The sequence below is a fragment of the Tachyglossus aculeatus genome, chromosome 11, assembly GCF_015852505.1.
Source record: "Tachyglossus aculeatus isolate mTacAcu1 chromosome 11, mTacAcu1.pri, whole genome shotgun sequence".
In the NCBI taxonomy this organism is placed as follows: Eukaryota; Metazoa; Chordata; class Mammalia; order Monotremata; family Tachyglossidae; genus Tachyglossus; species Tachyglossus aculeatus.
Window position 1 is genome coordinate 67,560,591 of NC_052076.1, and position 24,142 is coordinate 67,584,732.

The window sequence follows — 24,142 nt, forward strand, 5'->3', positions numbered from 1 at the left end:
GGGTGGTACAATGCGGCAGCACTGATAATCCCTGCCCACAACGAACTCACGGTCTAGTATGGTATTCTCTCAGTGCTCAGTGATCAGGTTCGTGGCTCAGCGGAAAGAGCCCGGGCTTTGGAGCCAGAGGTCATGGGTTCGAATCCCGGCTCCGCCACATGTCTGCTGTGTGACCTTGGGCAAGTTGCTTCACTTCTCTGAGCCTCAGTTACCTCATCTGTAAAATGGGGATTACGACTGTGAGCCCCACGGGGGACAACCTGATCACCTTGTATCCCCACCCAGCGCTTAGAACAGTGCTTTGCACATAGTAAGCGCTTAACAAATGCCATCATTATTATTATTAGTAGTAGTAGTAGTAGTAGGGTGCTCCGCACACAGTAAGTGCTCAGTAAATACGACTGAATGACTGCCTGACTCTTGCCCCCATGTGGCTCTAAGGTCAGGAGGCAGTATGGCTTAGTGGATAGAGCACGGGCTTGGGAGTCAGAAGGTCATGGGTTCAAATCCTGACTCTGCCACTTGTCTGCTGGGCGGCCTTGGGCAAGCCACTTCACTTCTCTGGGCCTCAGTTCCCTCATCTGTAAAATGGGGATTAAGAGTGAGCCCTATGTGGGGCAGGGATGGCATCCAACCTGCTTTGCTTGCCTCCAATCTGATTTGCTTGCATACTCCAGCGGGTAGTAAATGCTTAACAAATACCATTTTTATTATTGTTATCTGAGAACTGCAGCTGCCCTAGAGGCCTGGGCTCTGGGGGTCGGATAGAGCTTGGGCCCGGGAGTCATAAAATCATGGGTTCTAATCCCAGCTCTGCCACTTGTCTGCTCTGCCACCTTGGGCAAACCACTTCACTTCTCTGGGCTGTAGTTACTTCATCTGTAAATGGGGATTGAGACTGTGAGCCCCATGTGGAACAGGATCTGTGTCCAACCTGATTTGCTTGTATCCATCCCAGAGCTTAGTACAGTGACTGGCACCTAGTAAGGGTTTGAGAAATACCACAATAATAATTATTATTAGAAGAACGAGGGTGGGGAGGGATGGGGAAGGACTGGGGGTGATGGGGAGGGATGGGGTGGGATGGGGTAGGATGAGGAGGGATGGGGGAGGGATGGGGTGGGATGGGTTGGGATGGGGAGGGATGGGGTGGGATGGGTTGGGATGGGGGAGGGATGGGGGAGCGGTGGGGTGGGATGGGGAGGGATGGGGTGGGATGGGGTGGGATGGGGTGGGATGGGGAGGGATGGGGTGGGAACACTGTTGGGTAGGAACTGTCTCTATATGTTGCCAATTTGTACTTCCCAAGCGCTTAGTACAGTGTTCTGCACATAGTAAGCGCTCAATAAATACAATTGATGATGATGATGATGAGGATGAGGCAGGATGGGGAGGGATGGGGAGTGGTGGGGTGGGATGGAGAGGGATGGGGTGGGATGGGGTGGTATGAGGCGGGATGGGGTGGGATGGGGAGCTTTGGGGTGGGAAGGGGAGGAATGGGACGGGATGGGGAGCGGTGGGGTGGGAAGGGGAGGAATGGGACGGGATGGGGAGGAATGAGGAGGGATGGGGAGGGGGCGGGTGAGGCTTTGCGCTGCTCGGAGCGTGGCGGGCCCTTTAAGAGGATCTGGGCTGGTCCTGCGGCTCCCGGAGTGGCCTGGGCCTCTCCAATCAGCGGCCCAGCGGCCCCCGCCCCCTACCCCCCCCCAGCCCCCCGGCCCCTCGGCCCCCCGGCCCCCCGGCCCCACGGCCCCAAGCCCCAGCCACAAATCTTCCGCTCTGCACTTGACAGCGCGGGGATATATAAGAGGCGGGGAGCGGGCGGGACGCCGCAGCGCGCCACAGCGCGGCACAGCACAACACAGCGCGCCACAGCACAGCGCAGCACAGCACAGCAGGTCGGAGCCGGGTGGCCCTGTCCTCGGCTCTGTGTCCCGGGCCGCCCTCCTCCCTCCGTCCGTCCCTCCCTCCCTCCCCCCCTCTCTCCTTCCCGGCCCATTCCTTGGCGGGAGGGTCTCTGCCGGGGCCGGGGCCCCACCGCCCCACCGCCGGACCCGGGCGCCCCAGGCTGTGGTGGCTGGGTTCAGCCGCGCTTCGTCCACCTTCCCAAGCCCCGTCCCGGCCTCCCTTCCTTCCCGGCCTCCCTCCCTCCCGGCCTCCCTGCCTCCCTCCTTCCCTGTCTCCCTCCAGATCACCCTGCCTCCCTCCCTTTAGGTCTCCCTCCCGGCCTCCCTGCCTCCCTCCTTTCCTGTCTCCCAGCCTCCCTCCCTCCCGGCCTCCCTGCCTCCCTCCTTCCTTGTCTCCCAGCCTCCCTCCCTCCCTCCCTCCAGGTCACCCTGCCTCCCTCCCTCTAGGTCTCCCTCCCTGTCTCCCTCCCGGCCTCCCGGCCTCCCTCCTTCCCTGTCTCCCAGCCTCCCTCCCTCCCTCCCTCCAGGTCACCCTGGTTCCCTCCCTCTAGGTCTCCCACCCAGCCTCCCTGTCTCCCTCCCGGCCTCCCTGCCTCCCTCCTTCCCTGTCTCCCAGCCTCCCTCCAGGTCACCCTGCCTCTCTCCCTCTAGGTCTCCCTCCCGGCCTCCCTGCCTCCCTCCTTCCCTGTCTCCCAGCCTCCCTCCCTCCCTTCCTCCAGGTCACCCTGCCTCCCTCCCTCTAAGTCTCCCTCCCTCCCTCCCGGCCTCCCAGCCTCCCTCCCGGCCTCTCCGGCCTCCCGGCCTCGCCTCCATGCATCTGCTGGCGCTGGGCGTCGTGGCCCTGGCCCTCCTGGGTGGGGCCGGCCGGGCGTCGGGCCCGGATCAGGAGGTGGTGGTGCCCATCCGGCTGGACCCGGACATCAACGGCCGCCACTACTACCGGCGGGGCCCCGACGAGGCCGGCGGCCGGGGCCTCACCTTCCAGATCGCCGCCTTCCAGGAGGACTTCTACCTGCACCTGGCCCCGGACGCCCGCTTCCTGGCGCCCGCCTTCTCCAGCCGCTACCTGGGCGGGCCGGGGCCCGGGACGGAGCCCGGGGCGGTGCCAGGGCCGGTGCCAGGGCCGGTGCCCGGGCACTGCTTCTACTCCGGGGACGTGAACGCCGAGCGGGACTCGTTCGCCGCCCTGAGCCTGTGCGGGGGGCTGCGGGGCGCCTTCGGCTACGGCGGGGCCCGGTACACCATCAGCCCCCTGGGCAACGCCAGTGCGGAGGCCGGGGCCCAGCGCCCCGGGCAGGGGCTGCACCTCCTGCAGCGCCGCGCCGCCCCCGGCCGGCCCCCGGGGGGCCCGGCCCCCCGCTGCGGGGTGGCCTCCTCCTGGAACCCCTCCATCCTGCGGGCCCTGGACCCCTACAAGCCCCCGCGGGGCCCCCGCCGGGCCAAGCGCTTCGCCTCCGTCCCGCGCTTCGTGGAGACCCTGGTGGTGGCCGACGAGTCGATGGTCAAGTTCCACGGGGCGGACCTGGAGCACTACCTGCTGACCCTGCTGGCCACGGCCGCCAGGCTCTACCGCCACCCCAGCATCCGCAACCCCATCAGCGTCGTCGTCGTCAAGATGCTGCTCCTCGGGGAGCGCGACAAGGGGCCCAAGGTCTCGGGCAACGCGGCGCTCACGCTGCGCAACTTCTGCGCCTGGCAGAAGAAGCTCAACAGAGGGAGCGACAAGCACCCCGAATACTGGGATACGGCCATTCTCTTCACCAGGCAGGTGAGTCCGGCGGTCCCAAGCACCTATCCGTCCGGTCGTTTCTTCCGCCCAGGCCCCGGGATTCCCCACAGTGTGGATTCACACCTAGCCCGCTTCCCGCTCATCCCGCTCATCGCTTTCCCGCCGCTCATCACTTTCCCGCCTCTCAGCACACGTGCGGGGGGCACTCCTGGCAGGCCATTGGGCGCTTTGGGGAGGTGTTGCCCGCCCTGACCAATCAGAGGCCCGCGCACCCCGGGGAGAGCCAATCAGCGTCTCCCTCGCCCAGGGGAGTACCAATGGGCAAAGCCACAGATACTAGGCAGGGGCCATAGGGGGCGCTCGGAGAGTGCTCGGGTTCGCTGCTTCGCACGTTGGAAGCGTTCAATCGCTACCCGAATAAATTGAGTGAATGATTGAATGAGTGAATGGTAGCCCTGGGCACACGCTGGGTGAGGGCGCGGGCACCGCCCGCTGCATCTCTTGGCCCCGGAGACCGGACCAGAGTGAGCCGGGCGGCACCGTCCCGCCGACCGTCAGTCCAGAGGGTCTGACCCCCTTAGCTCCGGAGGTCTGGAGAACCCAGGGGAGCTGATGCCTGACTGACCGCAACCCCAAGGCACAAGCGATCTTTTTTTCCTTTTATCCTTCGACCCCTCTGCCCCACCTTATTTTGTATGTTTGGTTTTGTTTTTTTTTTTCTCTGTCTCCCCCTTTTAGACTGTGAGCCCAATGTTGGGTAGGGACTGTATGTGTTGCCAGTTTGTACTTCCCAAGCGCGTAGTACAGTGCTCTGCACATAGTAAGCGCTCAATAAATATGATTGATTGATTCTCCAGCCATTTATCGATGGGCAGCCCAGTTGGGGCTCAAACGGAGGCTAGGTAGGGCGAACGGATTCCATCACTTCATCGCTGGCTAGGGCTTGGCCCGGGGGCTAGGACGAACGGATGCCATCGGCCCGTCACCGACTTCCACAGGGTGGTTGCCCTCTGTCCTTGCGTTTTGCCCAGTTTCTGTCTAGGTGGATGTTCTCCCTGTCCCCGATTTATGTTCATCCCATTGTCTAATCGGTTTGGTAACTTTAGGGCATTGTCACCTGCCACTTTCAATTTTCATGAAGTTTTCCTCCAGCACCACTTCCGTACCAGAACCGTAAGGGCCTGGCCTCGGTTCCTCTGGCTTGGGGAGTGCACATTGGTGGGACTGGCTGGCACGCCAGTTCTCCAACTTGAGCAGGAGAGGGACCCTGCCTTCCAAGCCACCTGATTTACAGCTTTCAATGGGTGGAGGGGCTTGCTTGACTTCCTCTCTGATGTCTAAGGCTGCTACCAAGACCTGGCCTTCTTTGCAGGTTCCTAGTAGTTAGGACACTCAAGTCTGAGGTTGTGACCCAGGAATCGGGACTGGGTTTCCCTGACATTCGTCTTTTGTGAGACAATTTTGTTTTTCCCTTCAAATTCAGTTTCCTCGTTGCATGCAGCAGTGTTTTTAGAGAGGACTTTAGGGTCAGATTTAACTTTTGCTCTGCAAGCAGTGTTCCCTGTCAAGGTCAGGCAGCCCTGTAGAAACCAGAAACGATGAGCCAAGCCCCTCTTGTCCCCTTTGGCTCTCTCTCTCTCTCCTTCCCCGCTCCTTCCCCCTCCCCATTCTTGCCGATGGCCAAGATGTCTGATCCCAAGTTGAAGCTCCTCCTTCTGTCTTCTAGCCTTCCCCTCCAACCTGACTCTTCAGGCAATTGTGGGGTTGTGTCACGATTTCTGCCAAGGGCTCCGGTGCTGTTTGTGCTGTGCTCTAGCTTCCTTGATCAAATCTTTCCCCAGAGTGGAAGCACCCAGGACGGGGGGTCTTCCCCATAGGTCCTCAGAATCTCTGCAGTCCACCGGGTGAGGAAGACAACAACAAAGGCCAGGAACGTGATAACTTAATGAGATTGGGTAGCCCACTGCTCTCTGATCTCAGAATGACATCCCAGTGGAGGTCAGAAAGTCATCTGATGCAGCCTCTCTGGGAGCAGAACTTCAAGGGGAACCAGGTCCGAGTGAGGGAGGTGGGATCGTGACCTCAGAAGGGAAGGAAATCAAGCGGGTTGGGGGTTTGCTTTTGCCAGCGATGTGTGCCACCCTTGGGACGTGACCCCTGACCTCCTAGTTGACCTTCCCAAATGGATACAAGATGCATGACCACTCTGACTCTGTTCGACCCGCCTGGCGTGGCAGGCTGACCTATCGAGACGGAGCTCTCCACAGCCACGGTACCCTTGAAGGCCAGCTGGCGGGCTGATCGGTCGAGGACTTGACGTTGGAGAGCGGAGAAGCTGCATTGGCTGCGTCCTCATCAAGGTCGGTGCCTCCTGCAGGAGAAGACCGCAGAGCGCAAACTGAAGGATGCGCTGCATTCCTGCAGCATTACCAGACCCTTATCCCTGCATCCCTGGGGCCTGTACAGTATGAGAGAAAAGCATCAACACACAGCTGCTCTTTCTGGACTCCTCCGTCTGTGGTCTCCAGATACCAGAGGATGGATCGCCTTGCCAAGCCGCTCGAACGGAAAAGTAACTCTCCTCCCCCTCCCTTGGAATGGATCGCCGTATTCCTCATGTTCCAAGTGGAGGGCTGGTCCACCCGGCCAGGCTAGAGTCCAGAGCTTTGCCTGCAGCCCCATTCACTGAGGCACCAGTTGAATTGGATGGACGTCCAAGATCTTGGCTCTCATGCAAGCCTATATATGTTACGGTGCGGTCTCATCCATTTCTTCTTTTCCCTCTGGACTGGGATTTGCTTCTTTCTTTGATTGGTTCCATTCCTCTGACATGCTGCTTTGAGCAGACTAGGGATTACTTCCATAGCGACGACGACGACAATCCCCGTTCTGTGACCGAACAGGATGCTCTGTTGGGCGTTTCATAGGGTGGGTAGGGTACAGATCTTCCTGGCTGACGGAAGACACTATGGGGCTACAGCTTGCCCAAGCGGGCGAATTAGGGTCTAGAGGACAACCTCTGATGACAGGGCTTAGAAAATGGCAGACACGCTAACATTAGGAAGCGGAGAGGGAGGAGGGATGCTGGATTCATCCATTGTAGCTACAAGTGGCTGAACCAGGGAGATGACCCGGGCACTGCTCGTTCCACAGCTGGGGACGAATCCTAAAGAAGAATTGGCTTTTCCGCTGATGTTATCCCCTTCAGGATCGGCCTCAACTATTGAGCATTTCCAGCTAAGGTAAATCCTGCCCCGGCTAGGCTGAAGTGGGCTCGGGCCTTCTTTGAAACTAGGAACAGGAACGGAGCTGGAACAATTCTAGATGGAGACCTCCAAAAGGGAGCTTGGAATTCGTCAGTCACTCAAACGTAAGCACCAAGTACAGTGCTAAGTGCTTAGTACAGTGCTCTGCATGTATTAAGTGCTTAATAAATACTATTGGATGAATAATGAATGCTTACATTGCGCAGAGCACTGTACTAGGCACTCGGGAGAGTACAATCTAACAATAGCAGTCCATCGTGTTGCTTCGCCAATATTCATTCACTCGTTAGTGTTAGTTGAGTGCCTGCTATGTGCAAGAGTACTAGAGAAGAGTGGAATGAATGATAAATTAGTCACCATCCCGGGCCCTCGCAGGGGTTCATTGTCTATTGATATGGGGTGGGGGAAGCAAGAGGCTCACAAGGAAAGAATGAAACAAGAAAATGGCCTAGGAAGGTGCTGGCAACAGTGAGAACTAATGTAAGGTGCAGTGGAAGGAGCCGTTTCCAGTATTTGGAGTGGCCCGCTACAATGATGAGTCCAGCAGCCCTGACCTTCCCACGGTTCAGAATGCTTGCCCAGCCCACAGCCCTTCCCTCACCCGCGTCTCCCTCCACCTGCCAAACCGTATGACTGATGTCATCAGGCCCTTGCCAGCTGGTGATGACAGGAGCCTCTGGCGATCGTGGGTGTTGCTGAGGGAAGCCCCAAGAACGGAGAGAGCAGCTTTGATTTGATCTGCAGCCCAGTCAGGTCATCTACCATTCAGGACAACTGGACCTAGGGTTTGGCTCTGACATGGAAATATGTGGTGTCCTCTGGCTCCCTCTTCTTCCTCTTCCTCCTCCTCCTTCCACCTTGTTCTGTCATCCTTCCCCTCCACATTGTTCATTTATTTTACCTTTTTCCCCTCTTTCTAGCCTTTCTGTCTCCTCTTTCCTTTTCATCCTTTTGATGATCTCTGCCCATTCTCCCCACTTCTCTTCTTTTCTGTTCCTTCTCTCATTCTGCCTCCTACATGCTCCCCTTTTCCTTTCCCCTCCAGGTAAACAAGTACTTCCTCCGCCTTTAGTATCTTGGCGGGAGGGGTTTTTCCCTCATTCTCTGGAGCTGTGTGGCCTCTCTGGTTTCATCATCAATGGTATTTGAGCACTTACCGCATGTAGGACACTGTGTTAAGCGCTTGGGAGAGTACGACGCAACAGAGTTGGCAGATAAGTTCCCTGTCCACAGTGAGTTTACAGTCAAGATGGGGAGATGGACATTAATATAAATGTATGATATATAATTTAAAGATATGTACAAAAGTGCTGTGGGTTTGGGGGTGGAGAGGAAATCAGATGCCCAAAGGTCACAGATCCGTGTGCCTAGATGACACAGAAAGGAGAGAGAGCCTGGGAAATGAGGGCTTAATTGGGGAAGGCCGCTTGGAGGAGATATTTCTCATGTACACCCCCCACCCCCTCCACACTTTTCCCTGTCCCACCCCAAGAAGAATTGTGTGCCTTCCCAGGGCTCTGATTCAGCCTGTTGGGCCTGGAGGCTTAGAGGCTCCTCCGATTTCCTCCTGGACTACGGGTATGCTCTAGGGCAAAGGGAAGGGTGGAGAAGGGCATCTGCCTAATTCATCCCCGTAAGTCAGCAGACGAAGCTCATGGCAGGAACCAGGTCAGTGTGTCAGTGCAGGTGTCGGGCCTGGAGCCCAGGATTTGCTCATCTGGCAAGGAAACAGTTGCTGTTAGAAAGCAAAGGGAAGACACTTAAATCCGGGCTGCACCTTCCTTGGGACCTGCTGGGAGCTGAAAACTCTGTTCGGTACTGTGTAAATCCGGAAGGGCTGGGTCTGGTGTCCCCCTGCCCTCTACAATCTTCCACCCAGACCCAGGAAAAGTGTTGCAGTTCTTCCATCAGCATCTCCTTGGATTCCTACCCATCTTTGGGAGAAAAGGAAGGGGCATGGGACTACTAAGCCCTAGTGCAGCTGGCAATCTGAGTTCCCACGTTCAGGTGGAATCTCAGCTTGGGAACATGGGAGGGCTGGTCTGTTCCACCACCCCGCCTCCAACCCCTGGCCAAAGCCCTAGTTTGAACATCATCAGAGACTTGATTTGCGTGAGCCCAGACTGGATCATAGAAACTAGCACCTGAGCTTTAGCCGGGACCCTTTTCTCCCTTTCTCCCTTTCCCCGCGCTGCGATCGGTACCACTCCTGGGCCCTGAGCTGGCAGATCCGTCTTTCCCAAAGGGAGCAGAGTTCTGCCTATCGGGGATAACAAAAACGAAGGAGACTAGGCTGCTTGACTCGCATGGGGACAAGAGAAGATGCCAATCAGAAATGCGGTGTGGTGGCCTGGTCTGGCATGGGAGCCACCTTCCTCGCTCAGATCCATGGCCTCATCTGATGGGCTGGACCCTCTTTGGCCGGGGTCTTTGACCTCACTGAGCAGAGAGATTGTCGCCTCCAAGAGATGCTGTGTCGATGGTCAGGTTGTAGCAGAAGGGCTCACACCCTGAAATGGGATTGTCCATCAAGTGGCAAAATCTCCCTGCCTCTCCTGCCAATGCCATTGGCTCCTATGGGAATCCTGGGGGAGATGAGTGATTTGCAGGAAGGAGGAGAGCATGTAATTGGGACAAATGAGAGAAGCCTGTACGGACTTTCTATTTCCTTCTCCCTCTGTCTTTCCCCCTCCCTGGTCCCCAGGGTAGTCATCTTGCAAACAAGTGACATCTGACAGCCATTCTCCTGCCTGTGGAGGACCATCTTCACCCCTGCCCAAGAGCATCTTGGAAGAAGGGGATCATTTGCTTGGACCAGAGTGGAATGGTTGTGTCTCCAGCTGAGCTGGGAAAACCCCTGTCTTGTCCCCCTCCGGTCTGAGCAGGAGAAGGGGAGGAGGCAACGAGCAGACCCAAAACACAGATCCCTGAATCTGTCCCTCTCTGGGGGACCAGAGTGATTGGATGGGGGTCATGGGGGTTCATTCCAGCTGAGCAGGGGTAGCCCCCTCATGGGAGGAGAACTGGATCCAGATGCTCCTTGGCCCGGTATGGCCCCCATAGGCAGCCAGAGCACATATGGTTGCGGACTTCTCCAGCCCAGCCCCCTGGTGCCTGGGGAGGGCTGGACTTGTGGGGGAGGGCTAGGACTCCTCATCCTAAGCAGCTGCAGTTCCGCATGATGAGGATGTTATTTGAGAGCAGGGTTTCCAGCTACAGCCTGCCCAGCTACAGTCTGCAAGGGAGAATTGCCACAGCCTCCTGGCTCTCCCGCTTACTGCTTTTTGGAACAGGGCAGTGTGTCCACCTAGTGTGGCCACCCTGCTGGGGTGTCTGCAGAGGTGCTTGGAAGGGTTGGATCTGCAGGTGGGACAGAGGGGAAACCTTGCTCCCTGTGTCTTTAGGGGCAGGGTGGCTTGGGTTGGAATGTTAAATGTCTTGCCTAAGGACAACCAGCTATGGGGGCTGAGAGCTAGGTGACTCCCGGTTTGCTTTTCTGCCACTGCCCACTTCTGCCAGGCAGGGCAGATGCTGGGGACAGGCTGGCTCTGACTCCTACGGATTGGGCCCTGAGGTAGCCAGTGTTCCTGCTAGGAGAGAATTGGCCTGGGGGTTGGAGGGGAGTGAGGGCAGCACCCAAAGTCGGGGGGACAGTATCGGGTTGCAGTAAGGAATAGGCCCAGTCATACTGGCAGACACTTCCCCTGGAGCCGGGAGCGAGGCAAAGGGTGGATTCTTTCTCTGCCAGCAGTGCAGACGACCACCCTCCAGCCCCGCCACCCGAGACCAGACTTAGGGCTGTTGTGAATGAGTGCTTAAAAGAGCCAAGCAGACCTTACTGTTGGGGAATTCCGGGCTGGCAGCTCCTTCCATTTCCCCCTCCTTTCACCTCCAGGTAATCTGCGGGACAGGGGCCCTGGGGGGACCCAGCAATGCAGGTGACGAGAAAGGCACCTTTTATGATAGACAGCCAGCTTTACGGATGGCTTGCTGTAGGTCTGTGCCCAGCTTTTCCCATCCATTTCTTGACTGGATCGGGCTGGACTCTCCAGAAACCTCATGTTCCCTTTCCCTCGCAGTGCTTCCCTCCATGGGTCACAGTCACCTGTTTTACCTCTCTGGTCTGAGCTGTGGCTCACTGAAGGCAGAGTTCTGGGGGGCTGCTGGGGAGGGGCAGGGTGAAGCAGACCAGAGCTGGGTCTCCTACATACTGCTGGTAACTCAGTTCTGGGCCCCCCAAGTCTCTTGAGTTAGTCCAGATCTCTGTTTATCCAGAGAGAGTTTGCCATCAGTGAGCGTGGTTGAGGATCACCACCGGAGAGTGTCAAACCACTGGATGGGTGAAGGGAAAGCATGTTGGAACTCACTTTCAAGTGACTTGGATTAACACTGATGTTGTCTTCTAGTCGAGGGGAGTCCACTGGGCTAGTGGGAGTGAACCCACAGGTGTGGGAGGGGAGGGGGAGTGATTGTGTTTGTCTGTGGATTGTGTGTACATGTGGTTCCCTAAACCATCTGATCACCTCATAGTTGTTGTGCTGACAATTTGGGGACTCCCTGAAGGGTGCCCACTCCTTGGCATGGTGCTGCTGGTGCCCCCTGTTCTGGAGGGCAGAGGGAAGGAATGGTTGGGACCTTGTGCCAGACACTGTGTCTTCCCTCCCGCTTCCCAGGCTGCACAGTGGCTCCCTTGTACCCGGGACTCTGGGGCAACTGGTGCCCATCCAGGGATACAGCCCACCTGGGGTGCTCCCCCCACCTTGTCTACCGTGGGATCTGGCCCAGGGTTGGACCAGAGCGCCGAGGGCCAGCCAGGGTGAGCTCCAGCGGCCAGACGAGGCCCATGCCCTGGCCCAAACTCAAAACTCTCTTGGCCCACGTGGGAGTCTGTTGGCTGGAGATCTGTCCAGTCTGTGGCCATCTGGGCTAAGCGATGATGGGAGGGGCCCTCTGCCTCCCTCCCACCTGCCAGGCCAACAGCGGCAGCTGCCTCTGCCTCTCCCAGGATCAGCCATGCTTTCTCCCAGCTCCTGGGGTTCCATGACTGGGCAGGAGGTATAAAGTGCTGAGGCCCTGCTAACGTGATTTTGGGGGCCCCAGTTTCTACCCCTTGATTGTTCCAGGCAGGATTTGGGCCGAGGCTTCTGGTTTTCCACGGGCCAGTGTCCCCCTCATCCCCTGTCCCCTCCCCGTCCCCTGGGATTGGCAGACGGGAGGCTGGGAAAACTTGGGAGACAGTGGAGGAGACCCCCAGGGTCGGGTCTAAACAGGACTGCCTCCTTTTGCCTCTTCTAATGCTGGGGCCTTTGCCCGCTTCTCCCCCGCACCCAGGATCTGTGCGGCGCCACCACCTGCGACACCTTGGGCATGGCTGATGTGGGCACCATGTGCGACCCTAAGAGGAGCTGCTCGGTAATTGAGGACGACGGGCTGCCGTCTGCCTTCACCACTGCTCATGAGCTGGGTAAGGGCGGAGGCTGTGGGGGCTTTCTGGGTTTGCCTTGGGGCTGGGCTTGGGGAGAGGAGTGGGTACAGCATGGTTTAGTGGCTAGAGAATGGGGCTGGGAGTCAGAAGGACCTGGGTTCTAATCCGGACTCCAACACACGTCTGCTGTGATCTTGGGTAAGTCACTTCTCTGGGCCTCAGTTACCTTATCCGTAAAACGGGGATTAGGAGTGTGAGCCCCTTGTGGGACAGGGACTTTGTCCAACCTGATCGACTCGTATCTACTCTAGTGCTTAAAACAGTACTTCATCATCATCATCATCAATCGTATTTATTGAGCGCTTACTGTGTGCAGAGCACTGTACTAAGCGCTTGGGAAGTACAAGTTGGTAACATATAGGGACAGTCCCTACCCAGCAGTGGGCTCACAGTCTAAAAGTACTTGGCACATAGAGCTTAATAAGTACTGTTATGGTTATCAGTATTCTGCTCCTGTCTTGAAGCCCTGGCTGCCATGCCCATGCCCTCTGCCAGCAATACCATCCTGACCTTCTGCCCTCCAACCATCCATCCGGCGTCTTCTTCTCTCTGCTAGCCCTGCCCGGAACAGCTGCTGCCTACTGCTTCCCGCAGGCTGCTTCCTTGACCCGTTCTCTGCCTTCTGCGCCAACCCTGGTTTCTCCTGACCTCTCGAACAGTGGCACTCGTTGAGAACATACTGAGAGCAAAGCACACCCTCCTAAGAGCTAGGGAAAGAACAGCAAAAGCGTGGCACCCATTTCCTCCCCTCAAGGAGCTTACAGTCTCAGAGGGGAGGAAGAAGAGGAGGGAGGTAGGAGGGAGGAAGGTAGGAGGGCTCTCCCATCCCTCCCTTTCTCACACACACTCTCCGGGGGATGTTTTTCACCCCACTGAGACTGCTAGATGTATCCTGGCCTACGGAAGCCATGAGCTCTGGGTTCTCAGCTCCCTGGCCCCAAGGAAACCCACGACCATCCCTACCCCAGGTACTTCACGGGCTGGCCCAGTGTTTCTCAGCCTCATTTGGAGAATCTGAGTCACAGAGCTCATACTAGCTGGTGGGCAGGGTGCATCTGGCCTGTCCAACCTAGGTGAGCAGGCTGCCTCTCTACCTCCCTCCCATCCCCGTCCTTCCTTGCCAATCTTCTAAATCTTCTGTGATGCCAGGTGGCAGGCAGAAAGGGGGTGCGGTTAGCGGGGGAAGTGGGGAAGTGTTATATTTGGTGGTGCAGGGCTAGGGACCCGAGGAGCCGTGGGATGGAAATGTCTGGGAAACGCTGGCCCTCCGTTAACCCTCAGCAACCGGAGTCCAGATGTTAAAATAGCTGCTGCCCAGTCTGAGTGAGGGAAAGGGTCCAGCCAGGCAAAGCCGTTGGGCTTGGAATAATAATAGTAGTAATAATGATAATAATAATAGTGATATTTGTTAAAAGCCATTGGGCTTGGAATAGTAATAATAATAGTAGTAATAATGATAATAATAATAGTGATATTTGTTAAATGCGTATTATGTACCAGTCACTGTTCTAAGCACTGGGGTAGATAATAATAATAATAATAATAATAATAATGGTATTTGTTAAGTGCTTACTATGTGCAAAACACTGTTCTAAGCACTGGGGGTATACAGGGTGATCAGGTTGTCCCATGTGGGGCTCACAATCCTAATCCCCATTTTACAGATGAGGTAACTCAGGCACAGAGAAGTTGTCACACAGCCGGTAAGTGGTGGAGCCGGGATTAGAACCCATGACCCCTGACTCCCAAGCTCATGCTCTTTCCACTGAGCCACGCTGCTTCTCAGCGATACCAGCAAATCGGTTGGGATGCAGTCCTTGTCCCACATGGGGCTCACAGTCTTTAACCCCCCGCCCCCCCATTTTACAGACGAGGGAACAGAGGCACAGAGAAGTGAAATGACTTGCCCGAGGTCACATGGCAGACAAGCAGCTGGGGAGGGATTAGGACTCAGTTCCTTCTGAGTCCCAGGCCCCTGCTCTATCCACTAGGCCACACTGCTTCTTTAAGGGCTGGGGTCTTCATCCCTGTGACTGTGGACAAGGCAGTGGTAGTAGTGGTCTTTGTCTGGTATATATTAAGTGCTTACCCTGTGTAGGGCACTATTAACCACTGCAAAAAAAAAAAAAATACACAGGTGAAAATAAGATACAGTCCCCAGCTCCCAAGAGGCTCACAGCCTAAGAATAAGGGGGACAAGTGGTAAGGGTGACAGACTCCCAAAGAAGGGTGAAACCCTAAAAACACAAACAATGTGAAAGACAAGCACAAAGATGCTTGTGACAAGAGGAGGGGAGTTTTGGGCTCCTCATGGGTCAGAGTCTGACAGTCATGGCTGCCATCACTGCCTTCTTCACATTCTGAAGTTTGAGGTGGGCCTCACGTTACTGCTGCTGCCCCTCAGCCTCCTGCCTGGGGAAAGAGGGGACCATGGGGTGACTTGGATTGGGGGAGTGAATTTTGGAGAGTGCCATAGAATTGATAGCCACAATTCTTGCCCTCAAGGAGTTTACAGCCCAGCAGGCAAGAGACTTGGTTTCCATAGCAAAGGAAACTTGGCAACACAGGAAACCACTTTTTAGCCACTCTCCATTAATTTCCTCCCTCTCTCTTCATGGTCCCTGTTTCTCTTTATCTGGGCCCAGAGGCAAGGGTGTCTGATCCACACAACCTACTGGTTAGGCCTGTGTGGAGCCGGGTCCAAAATGTGGCCACATTCAAGGTAAACTAAAAAGTGCACCAGGCTGTAGCCTTTACCTGAATCGGAAATGATTGGTATGGAAATGGTTTCTGTTTAACTGGGCTCAGAGAGGCAGGGTTACCTAAAGGGAAAAGCACGAATCTGGGAGTCTGGAGGCCAGACTTGTCCGAGTGTGCTACTGGCCTGCTCTATGGCCTTGGACAAATCACCTATCCCCTCTGTGCCTCAATTTCCTCAGCTGTAAAGGGGGGATAACATACCCAATCTCCCTCCCTATTAGTGTGTGGGATTGGGACTGTGTCCGGCCTGATCATGCTTACTGGCCCCAGTCTTTAGCACAGTAATCATAATAATTATGATTAATTGTATAATCCTTTATCTGGTCTGCCATTTCTGGCTTCTTGTCGAACCTACACTGATGCCAAGATAATCACTGAGTTTCTCACCCGTCCCCCTCCCAATTTCTTTTTTAGATGGAATTTGTTTAAGACTTACCATGTGCCAGACAATGCACTAAGAGCTGGAGTAGGTACAAGATAAACAGGTTGGATACAGTCCCTGTCCCACATAGGGTTTGCAGTCTTAATCCCCATTTTTATAGATGAGGTAACTGAGGTACAAGTGACTTGCCCAAGGTAATCCAGCAGACAAGTGGCAGAGCAGAATTAGAACCCAGGTGCTTTGACTCCAAAGCACATGCTCTTTCCACTAGACCACGCTGCTTTTCCCTCTGCTCCATAGCCTCTGCTTTACACCATTATAGCAGTTCATCCTACGTTTTACTTTCTTGTGTTGTTGTTTGTTAATGGTATTTGTTAAGCACTTAACTATGTGCTAGGCACTGTACTAAGCACTGGGGTGGATGCAAGCAAGTTGGGTTGGACACAGTCCCTGTGCCATGTGGGACTCAAAGCCTCAGTTCCCATTTCACAGATGAGGTAACTGAGGCCCAGAGGAGATAAGTGACTTCCCCAAGGTCACACAGTAGACAAGTGGCAGAGTCAGGATTAGAATCCATGACATTTTGACTCCCAAACCTGTGCTCTATCCAGTACGCCATACTGCTACTCAGGTCCCACCACTTCTCCCACCGACTTAAACTGTGAGCCCCATCCGGGACAGGGACTGTGTCCCGCCTAATTAACTTATATACCAGCTCGTAGAACAGCGTTTGCCACATAGTTAGCGCTTAGCAAATGCTATTTAGAAAAAAAAAAGGGAAACCGTCTTGAGATCTGCTCCTTAAACCAGAACCGAACCTGAGTCCTAGGCCTGGGGTGGATTCTTTCTTTGGGCCGGGCTGGTAGATCCAGTCCGGCCGGGCCCAGATGGGGTGTCCACAGCCCCAGGGGGAACCTCCCTTTCTCCCTCTCTCAGCCGACTGCCTCCTCTCACCCCTCCTCCCCTTTCCTATCCCCCCCACAGGCCACGTGTTCAACATGCCCCACGACAACGTGAAGGTGTGTGAGGAAGTGTTCGGGAAGCTGCGGGCCAATCACATGATGTCCCCCACCCTCATCCAGATCGATCGTGCCAACCCTTGGTCAGCCTGCAGCGCTGCCATCATCACAGACTTCCTGGACAGTGGGCACGGTGAGTCCCTTCAGCCTGTCCGCCTGACTGCCCGCGAACGTTTGAGACCGGACTCGGGCCTGGCCTTTCCTGGGTTGGTCTTGGGATGGGATTAGATTTCTCCCCTCCTCCATCCCCCCCCGGGAACTTCCTACTGGGCAGCAGTGGAAGCTCCTTCTTCCTTAAAGGTCCAGGGGAAGACCCACCTGCCTGGGGTGGGATGGGCAGGGTTCCAGGGCTCCTGGATCCTCCCTTATTCCCTCCTTGGACCTTGGAGCTAGAGGCTTGCTCCTCACGGTGCCCTTATGCCTCTGTACCCCCATTGCCTGTTTGGGGTGGAATGGAGTCAGCCCCCACCCTCCAATCAGTAGTATTTATTGTGCCTCCATTGTGTGCGGAGCACTGCGCCATGTGCTTGGGGCAGTACAGTCGAACAACCACACATCCCTGCCCTCAAGGACTTTCCAGTCTACCGGGGAACACAGATGCTAAACTAAGCGCAGGCTAGCAGTGGGAAGGGCGAAGGGGAGAGGTACAGTGGGGAGGCGGAGAGTCTGTAAGTAACTCCAGCCTCACCTGCTCGCGGGGAGCGGGGCCGGACTCCTCCTCCTGGCAGGGATGCCGAGAGCAGTTCTCACCGCCGCCCCCCTCGTGCCCCCCCGCAGGCGACTGCCTCCTGGACCAGCCCGGCAAGCCCATCTCGCTGCCCGAGGCCGACCTGCCCGGCAGCAGCTACAGCCTGAGCCAGCAGTGTGAGCTGGCCTTCGGCCTGGGCTCCAAGCCCTGCCCCTACATGCAGTACTGCACCAAGCTCTGGTGTACGGGCAAGGCCAAGGGTCAGATCGTGTGCCAGACGCGCCACTTTCCCTGGGCGGACGGCACTGGCTGCGGCGAGGGCAGGTTCTGCCTGAAGGGAGCCTGTGTGGAGAGGCATAGCATCAGTAAGTACAGGGTGAGTACTGCTTGCTGCCCACCCTGGGGGGCCCGGGGGGGACCAGGGTACAGAGAGGCGGCAGGCAGGGGTGCCTGGCTGGGGACCGGGAGAAGCGGGCGCTTGGCTCTGGGCCTGCCACCGGTGTGCTGGGAGGTCTCAGTCAAGTCCCTGCCTCTCCCTGGGCCTCCGCTTCCTCACCTGAAAAATGAGGGAGGAGAACCCTTTGTTCCTGCCGTGCTTCCAAGGAAGGGGCAAGGATGGAGCGGAAGAATGCTTGTGTTTTGTCCTCAAAAGGCAAGCTTTCAGGTCTCCTGGGTTCCCCTGGTCTGGCACCTGGAACCAGAAGTTTCATCCTCACAGTCTACCCCCATTTGCTACCTGGATTTTAAGGCCAAACTAGGTGATCCCAGATGGAGAGGCATCATCATCAATCGTATTTATTGAGCGCTTACTATGTGCAGAGCCCTGTACTAAGCGCTTGGGAAGTACAAATTGGCAACATATAGAGACAGTCCCTACCCAACAGTGGGCTCACAGGGCTCGCCCAGAGAGATGACCAGGCCGTCCTCCGGCAGGGGTGGCCTGGGTCCTGGGGTGAAGAAGACCTTCGGGAGGCTTGACTGTGCATCTGTGCCCTCCTCCTCCTCTCCCCACTGCAGGTGGATGGCTCCTGGGGGAAGTGGGAGCCGTATGGGCCGTGCTCCCGGACCTGCGGCGGGGGCGTGCAGCTGGCCAAGAGGGAGTGCGACCACCCGGCCCCCGCCAATGGGGGCAAATACTGCGAGGGCATCCGGGTCAAGTATCGTTCCTGCAGCCTGGATCCCTGTCCCAATGCAGGTGAGGAGGGAAGGAGACGGGGGGCCGGGAGGGGTGGGGCGGGAGGCCCCTGTGGGGGTGGAGCCAGTCACCATTCACACCCAAGGGAGCGGTGACCAAGCCTCCTTGCTGGTCACTGCCTCAGAGCAGCACATACAGTCTTCCGCTCACAGTAGAGCCCCAGGGGTCATCTTGTTCTCCTTCTGCCTCCAGGGGGGTAGTGCCTTACCTACACGGGGAGACAGACTCTCCCACCCTCACCTCGGTGTGGGTTCCTTCCCTCTTGGCTGAATCCTGGCTGCTGGCTCGGTGGGGGTGGCGGGGCAGAGAGTGGAACCCCTGGGAGGGGAGGCCAGCGGAAACCCAATCGTGACGTCCTCTGGTGTGGACTCTTCCGGGATGGTTGCCCCCTTGCCCCTCACCCTCCCGTCCCAGAGGGAGATGGAACTTTGGTCTCTGGTCCGTGGACGGGGCCCCGGTGGCAATGGCTCACTAGGGCTCATCTCCCCTTCCCCCACAGTGCTGGGCAAGAGCTTCCGCGAGGAGCAGTGTGAGGCTTTCAACGGCTACAACCACAGCACCAACCGGCTGACGCTCGCCGTGGCCTGGGTGCCCAAGTACTCCGGCGTCTCGCCCCGGGACAAGTGCAAGCTCATCTGCCGTGCCAATGGCACTGGCTACTTCTACGTGTTGGCACCCAAGGTGGGCCGGACTCCGGAGAGGGCAGAGGGAGCAGGGTAGAGTTAGACAGAGCCAACCCAACACCTAGCAGAGTCTGAGTGCTGGCAACGGGCAGGGGTGCTTACGGTAGGGGAGACTGTAAGCTCCTTGAGGGTAGGGAATGTGCCTCTTTGTGCCTCAGTGCTTTGTGCTCAGTGGGCTGCCAGCTGAGATCATTGGGGTGGTTCTAAATCCTCCAACCCAGAGCCCTGTGCCCTATCTCTTGACTTCAACCGGGAAGGAGACCCCTGGGGGGGGAAGGCCTTGGGGAGGGGAAGGGAAGGTGGGCCGGAGGCGGTGGTGTTGGCTAAAAGGTTGGAGAGAGCTGGGTTCTTCTCCCAGCTCCACCTCAGTTTTCCCATCTATGAAATGGGGTCAGTCAAGCTAACATTTTCTGGTTTCCCAAGGATGAGTGGATGGGGGTTGAGATGGGACAAAAGCCAGAGACTTTAGGCATCAGATCTGGAGCTGAAGAAAATCTGGTGGGGTGGGTGTTGCCCGAAAGACTGGGGACAAGGAGGACATAGAGTGATCTCTGGGCCGTGGTGGTCAGGGGACACCTGAAGAGAGAGGCTCTGGGACCTCAGAACCCAGCTGGGGAGTCTGGTCCTGCTGCCCTTCCCTCTTTAAACTCTGTTGCTTCCACCAGCCTGTGCTCTTATTTTAATGTCTGTATCCCCTACTAAACTTGTAAGCTCCCTGAGGGCAGGGATCATGTTTACTAACTGTTATACTCTCTCAAGTGCTTAGTCCAGGACTCTGCACAAAGCAAGCACATAGTCAATTTAAGTGACCGATTTGGTTTGGGGGTGCAGGGGGTGGGTTCTTTGGCAAGCTTCCCGCAGGGCGGAAGGTGTGAATGACCAGGGATGGTGGCCCCTCTCTCTCTCTCTCTCTCCCAAGGTGGTGGATGGTACCCCCTGCTCTCCCGACTCCACCTCCATCTGCGTCCAGGGCAAGTGCATCAAGGCAGGCTGTGACGGGAAGCTGGGCTCCAAGAAGAAGTTTGATAAGTGTGGCGTGTGTGGAGGAGACAACAAGACCTGCAAGCGGGTCACAGGCCTCTTTACCAAGCCTATGTGAGTGCTGGCCTCAGGACGATGGGCCCCTCCAGCTGGCCACCAACTTGGGGCTGAGAGAGCTGTTGTGGCGAAGGTGGTGCAGGCAGCTCCTCCACCCCTCCCTGAATCCTCAGCCCTGGGGATATGCCCAACTCTGTCCCAGGGCCTAAATGGGGCTGTAGAGGGTTGGACTTGAAGGGCACCTACCTTGGGCTTGATTCTGAGACTGTGTTCCCTTTGGGATTTACAAAGATCAAAGACGGCGGGTGAATTTGCCTGAGTGTGTACCCGAGGTTGCTGGCTGCCTGCGCTTACCCACCACAGGTCCCTTCTCTGGTCCTGGACCGAGGTCACGGAGTCCAGGAAGCCAGCCGGGGTCATTGTTTCGAGAACTTAATGCTAGGCCTTCTCAGGAAGCAGGGAGAAGCAGCGTGGCCTAGTGAAAAGTGCCCAGGCCTGGGAGTTGGAGGGCTGGGTTCTAATCGTGGCTTGCCACTTGTCTGTTGGGTGACCTTGGACAAGGCACTAAACTTCACTGCACCACAGTTACAGATTTTACAGATAAGGTGAAATGGGGATTAAGACTATGACAGGGACAGGGACTATGTCCAAACCAATTATCATCTATCTGTCCTAGCACTTAATACAGTGCCTGGCACATAGTGCTTAACAAATGCCATTAAAAAAAAAGAGGTTTGTGTTTCTGGAAGGGCTGACTGGTGACATCGGGGTGGAGGTAGGGGGTGCTCCCTGGAAGAGCAGGACTGGAGCTTCCTGAACCCGTGAAGGGGTTCTTTGTTGCCATGTTGCTTCTCCATCCTGCTCCCCACTACTCCTCTCTTGATTTCAGAGGTGCCACGGTAGACTGTCCGTCCTTGCCTATGTCTTGAAGGCGCTGGCTTCCCCCTGACTCCCTTCCTCATTAGCTCAAGTTGAGCCTCAGCCCTGCTCGCTGTGGGAGTTGGGTGCCTCCTAAACTGAGGTCCTGATGTTGGTAGCTCCTGCGTGGGACTACAGGGCAGGCCGGGATCACCCCCTTGCAGGGGTGGGAACAGAATGCCGTCAACTGAGTCTGCGCCTCTGCTACCCTCCCCTACCCGGAGGGTGGTGGTTGAAGGGGCTGCCCCACTCTGGCCGGGGCCGCCCCGCCTGCCTTCCCTGCTCTTCTCGACCCCTCCTCTCTTCTCATTTCCCCAGGCACGGCTATAACTTTGTGGTGGCCATCCCAGCCGGGGCCTCCAGCATCGACATCCGGCAGCGCGGCTACCGAGGGCTGATCGGCGACGACAACTACCTGGCCCTGCGTAACGGGCAGGGCCAGTACCTGCTCAACGGCCACTTCGTGGTGTCGGCCGTGGAGCGGGACCTTCCGGTCAAGGGCAGTCTGGTACGCTACAGCGGGACGGGCACGGCCGTGGAGAGCCTGCAGGCCTTCCAGCCCATCCAGGAGCCCCTGACGGTGGAGGTGCTGTCGGTGGGCAACATGACGCCCCCGCGGCTCCGCTATTCCTTCTACCTGCCCAAGGAGAGCCGCGAGACCAAGCCCGCCCGGCGCCCGGATGTCCACGGCCCCCCAGCCCCGGGCCTCTCCAACCGCGTGGAGCAGCCGGACTTCGGGGGGCGGCCCCCGGCCCGCTGGGTGGCGGGCGGCTGGGGCCCCTGCTCGGTCAGCTGCGGGCACGGGCAGCAGAAGCGACCCGTGAGCTGCCACCCCGCCTCGGGGCTCCCCGGCCCAGCCGCCTGCCCTCTGGAGCAGCGCCCGGCTGAGGTGCGGCCCTGTGGGGAGCCTTGCCCCTCCTGGGAGGTGGGCGTCTGGTCTCCCTGCTCCAAGACCTGCGGCCGTGGCTTCAAGCGGCGGCCGTTGCACTGCCTGGGTCAGGGGGCCCGTCTGCTGCCCCGGGACCGCTGTAACCCGAGGCAGAAGCCTCAGGAGTTGGACTTCTGCACCCAGAGGCTGTGCTGAAGGGGCTCCTCCCTCCGCCCCGGGGACGCCCCTGTCCGCTCTCCCACCGGCCGGCAGCCGAAGGGATAGGCCACGGCTTGGCTGAGGGCCAGCAGGGACTAAGGACTTTGGAACAGGAGTCAGAGCCTCTTCGCCCCGGGTCTTCCTTCAGGGCAGGGGCCCAGCACACTCCGCGTCTACCTCGCACTGCTGCCCCCTCACTCGGTCTGGGCCCGGGCGGTGCCGAGCAGGGGCCTAGGGGAGCAGGAGACCTGGCCACCTCTCTTGGCCATCTATCCTCGCCCTCATGGACCCTGGCAAGAGGGGCCTCCCTCTACGGTGGGCTCTGGGCTTGGAAGGGGCAGACCTGCCGGTGGCCTGCGTACGTGGGCTGCATCTGTCTGTGGCAGGGTTTGTTGGTGCTGTCAACTTCTCTGTCGGTGCTGTCCACCTCTCTGTTTCCCCAGGCTCCCTCAGGCAGGGAGTGGGGGCGGAAGGGGAAGGGATCTGGGCACCAGACCGTTCCCCAGAGGGGCTGGAGAGGAGCAGCGTGAGGGGCTCATGTGCCTGTGGTGCCTTGGGTGGGAGTGGGGCCCAGAGGCCCGAGCCCTGTCTGCCTGCCCCCATGCCGGCTCTTCCATGGCCTTCCTCCAGGCCTATCCTGCTAGGTGGGCCTCAGTTGGAGTCACATGTTGGCAGGGTACCACTGGGAGCCCCTGCACAAACCTAGAGTGGGTGGGCTGCTGGGCATCTTGGCACCTGGGTCCTCCCTGTACTTGGCTGGCACCACACTGGGAGTCTTGGACAAGTCACTTTGCCTCCCTGTGCCTCAGTTTCCCCCACCTGGGAAGCGGGGCCATCAGAGCTACCTCAGGTTGTGATTTCTGCCCCGGTGCTATGCGGTTGTTTGGTGCTGGCCCCAGGGGCGGGCCCTGTCCCCTGTCTCTTGTCCCTGTCACTCATTCTCAGGGCCCAAGGCCCAGGTCTGGCTAAAACCTCCGGGGACCGGGCCCAGGTCTGGCTAAAACCTCCGGGGACCGAGCCCAGGAACAGGATAGACAAGTGAGGTAGTTGGTCGGGGAGAGATTCTGTCAACCAGAACTGGGTGCTGGCCCGAACTGGGCCTCCCTCCCCTACTTCTGGGACTTCTTCCCCTTCTACCCCTGTGCCAGGAGGGATGGAGCTCCCTGCCTTACCCCCCCCCGATCTGCCTGGCCCCGTTCCTGCCCCTCCAGCCTGGCTGACCAGCAACGGGGGCCACGGAGCAAATGTAGGGGGCTCAATTATCAGTCTTGACCGGAGGGACAGGGAGAGCTGGGATCGTGGAAGCTGAGATGAAATGGGCAATCTGGTTTCATCCGGTTGTTGCGTGGCTTTGTTCCCCCTCCCCCTCCCAGTCTGCTGCCTCCGGGACCCTCTCATGAGTTAACGGTGACAGGAGGGAGACTCCACCTCCCCTCCTCTGGCATTTCCTCCTGTCAGGCTAGGAAATGGCCCCTGGAAAAGCTGGAGCCAAGAAGAGAGGAGAAGAGTATGGATAATCCACGTCATGGATAAGGGGGTTGGTGTTGTGTTCTCACCCCTCCTTGCCTATTTCACGGAAGTGGCCGCATGCCTCCAGAGGGCTGATTTAGACTTTCAAGACTGCTTATTCCAGGAAGAGGGTGCAGTCAGGCCCGAAAAGACCCCAAATGGTCAGTCAGTTCCTGGGCTAGTTTTTTGGAGGCGTCCCCCAACCCTGCTCCCACCAACCTAAGGCCTCCACTTGGCCCCTGTAGTCACGTGAAAAGCTGTCACCTAGGTCTCCACATACAGAATGAGCAGACTCCTGGGCGTGAATGCCCTCGCCTCACCACCCCCTCTCTTCTAGCCTGTTGGGTTCTGTTTTCCTTCTACTGATATGTTGGAGTGGGAGGGAGGTGGGTGTCGAGAAGGGATGGCAGAGGAAGAGGTGGGGGTCCCGGTGCCCTCACTGGCATCCTGGCACCGCAGTGGTAACATGTAGCAGG

The 24,142-nt window shown here is 57.7% G+C and overlaps 1 protein-coding gene across 1 annotated transcript; it reads left to right on the forward strand.

Moving 5' to 3' along the window:
• The first annotated feature begins 2,718 nt into the window (after positions 1-2,718).
• ADAMTS15 (ADAM metallopeptidase with thrombospondin type 1 motif 15) lies at positions 2,719-22,503 on the forward strand. The gene is made up of 8 exons (XM_038754736.1): positions 2,719-3,675; positions 12,234-12,366; positions 16,514-16,681; positions 17,326-17,612; positions 18,254-18,431; positions 18,931-19,112; positions 20,034-20,209; positions 21,389-22,503. Exons 1-8 carry the CDS (start codon positions 2,719-2,721, stop codon positions 22,152-22,154), a joined length of 2,847 nt encoding a protein of 948 aa, XP_038610664.1. The 3' UTR covers positions 22,155-22,503.
• The last annotated feature ends 1,639 nt before the right edge of the window (positions 22,504-24,142 follow it).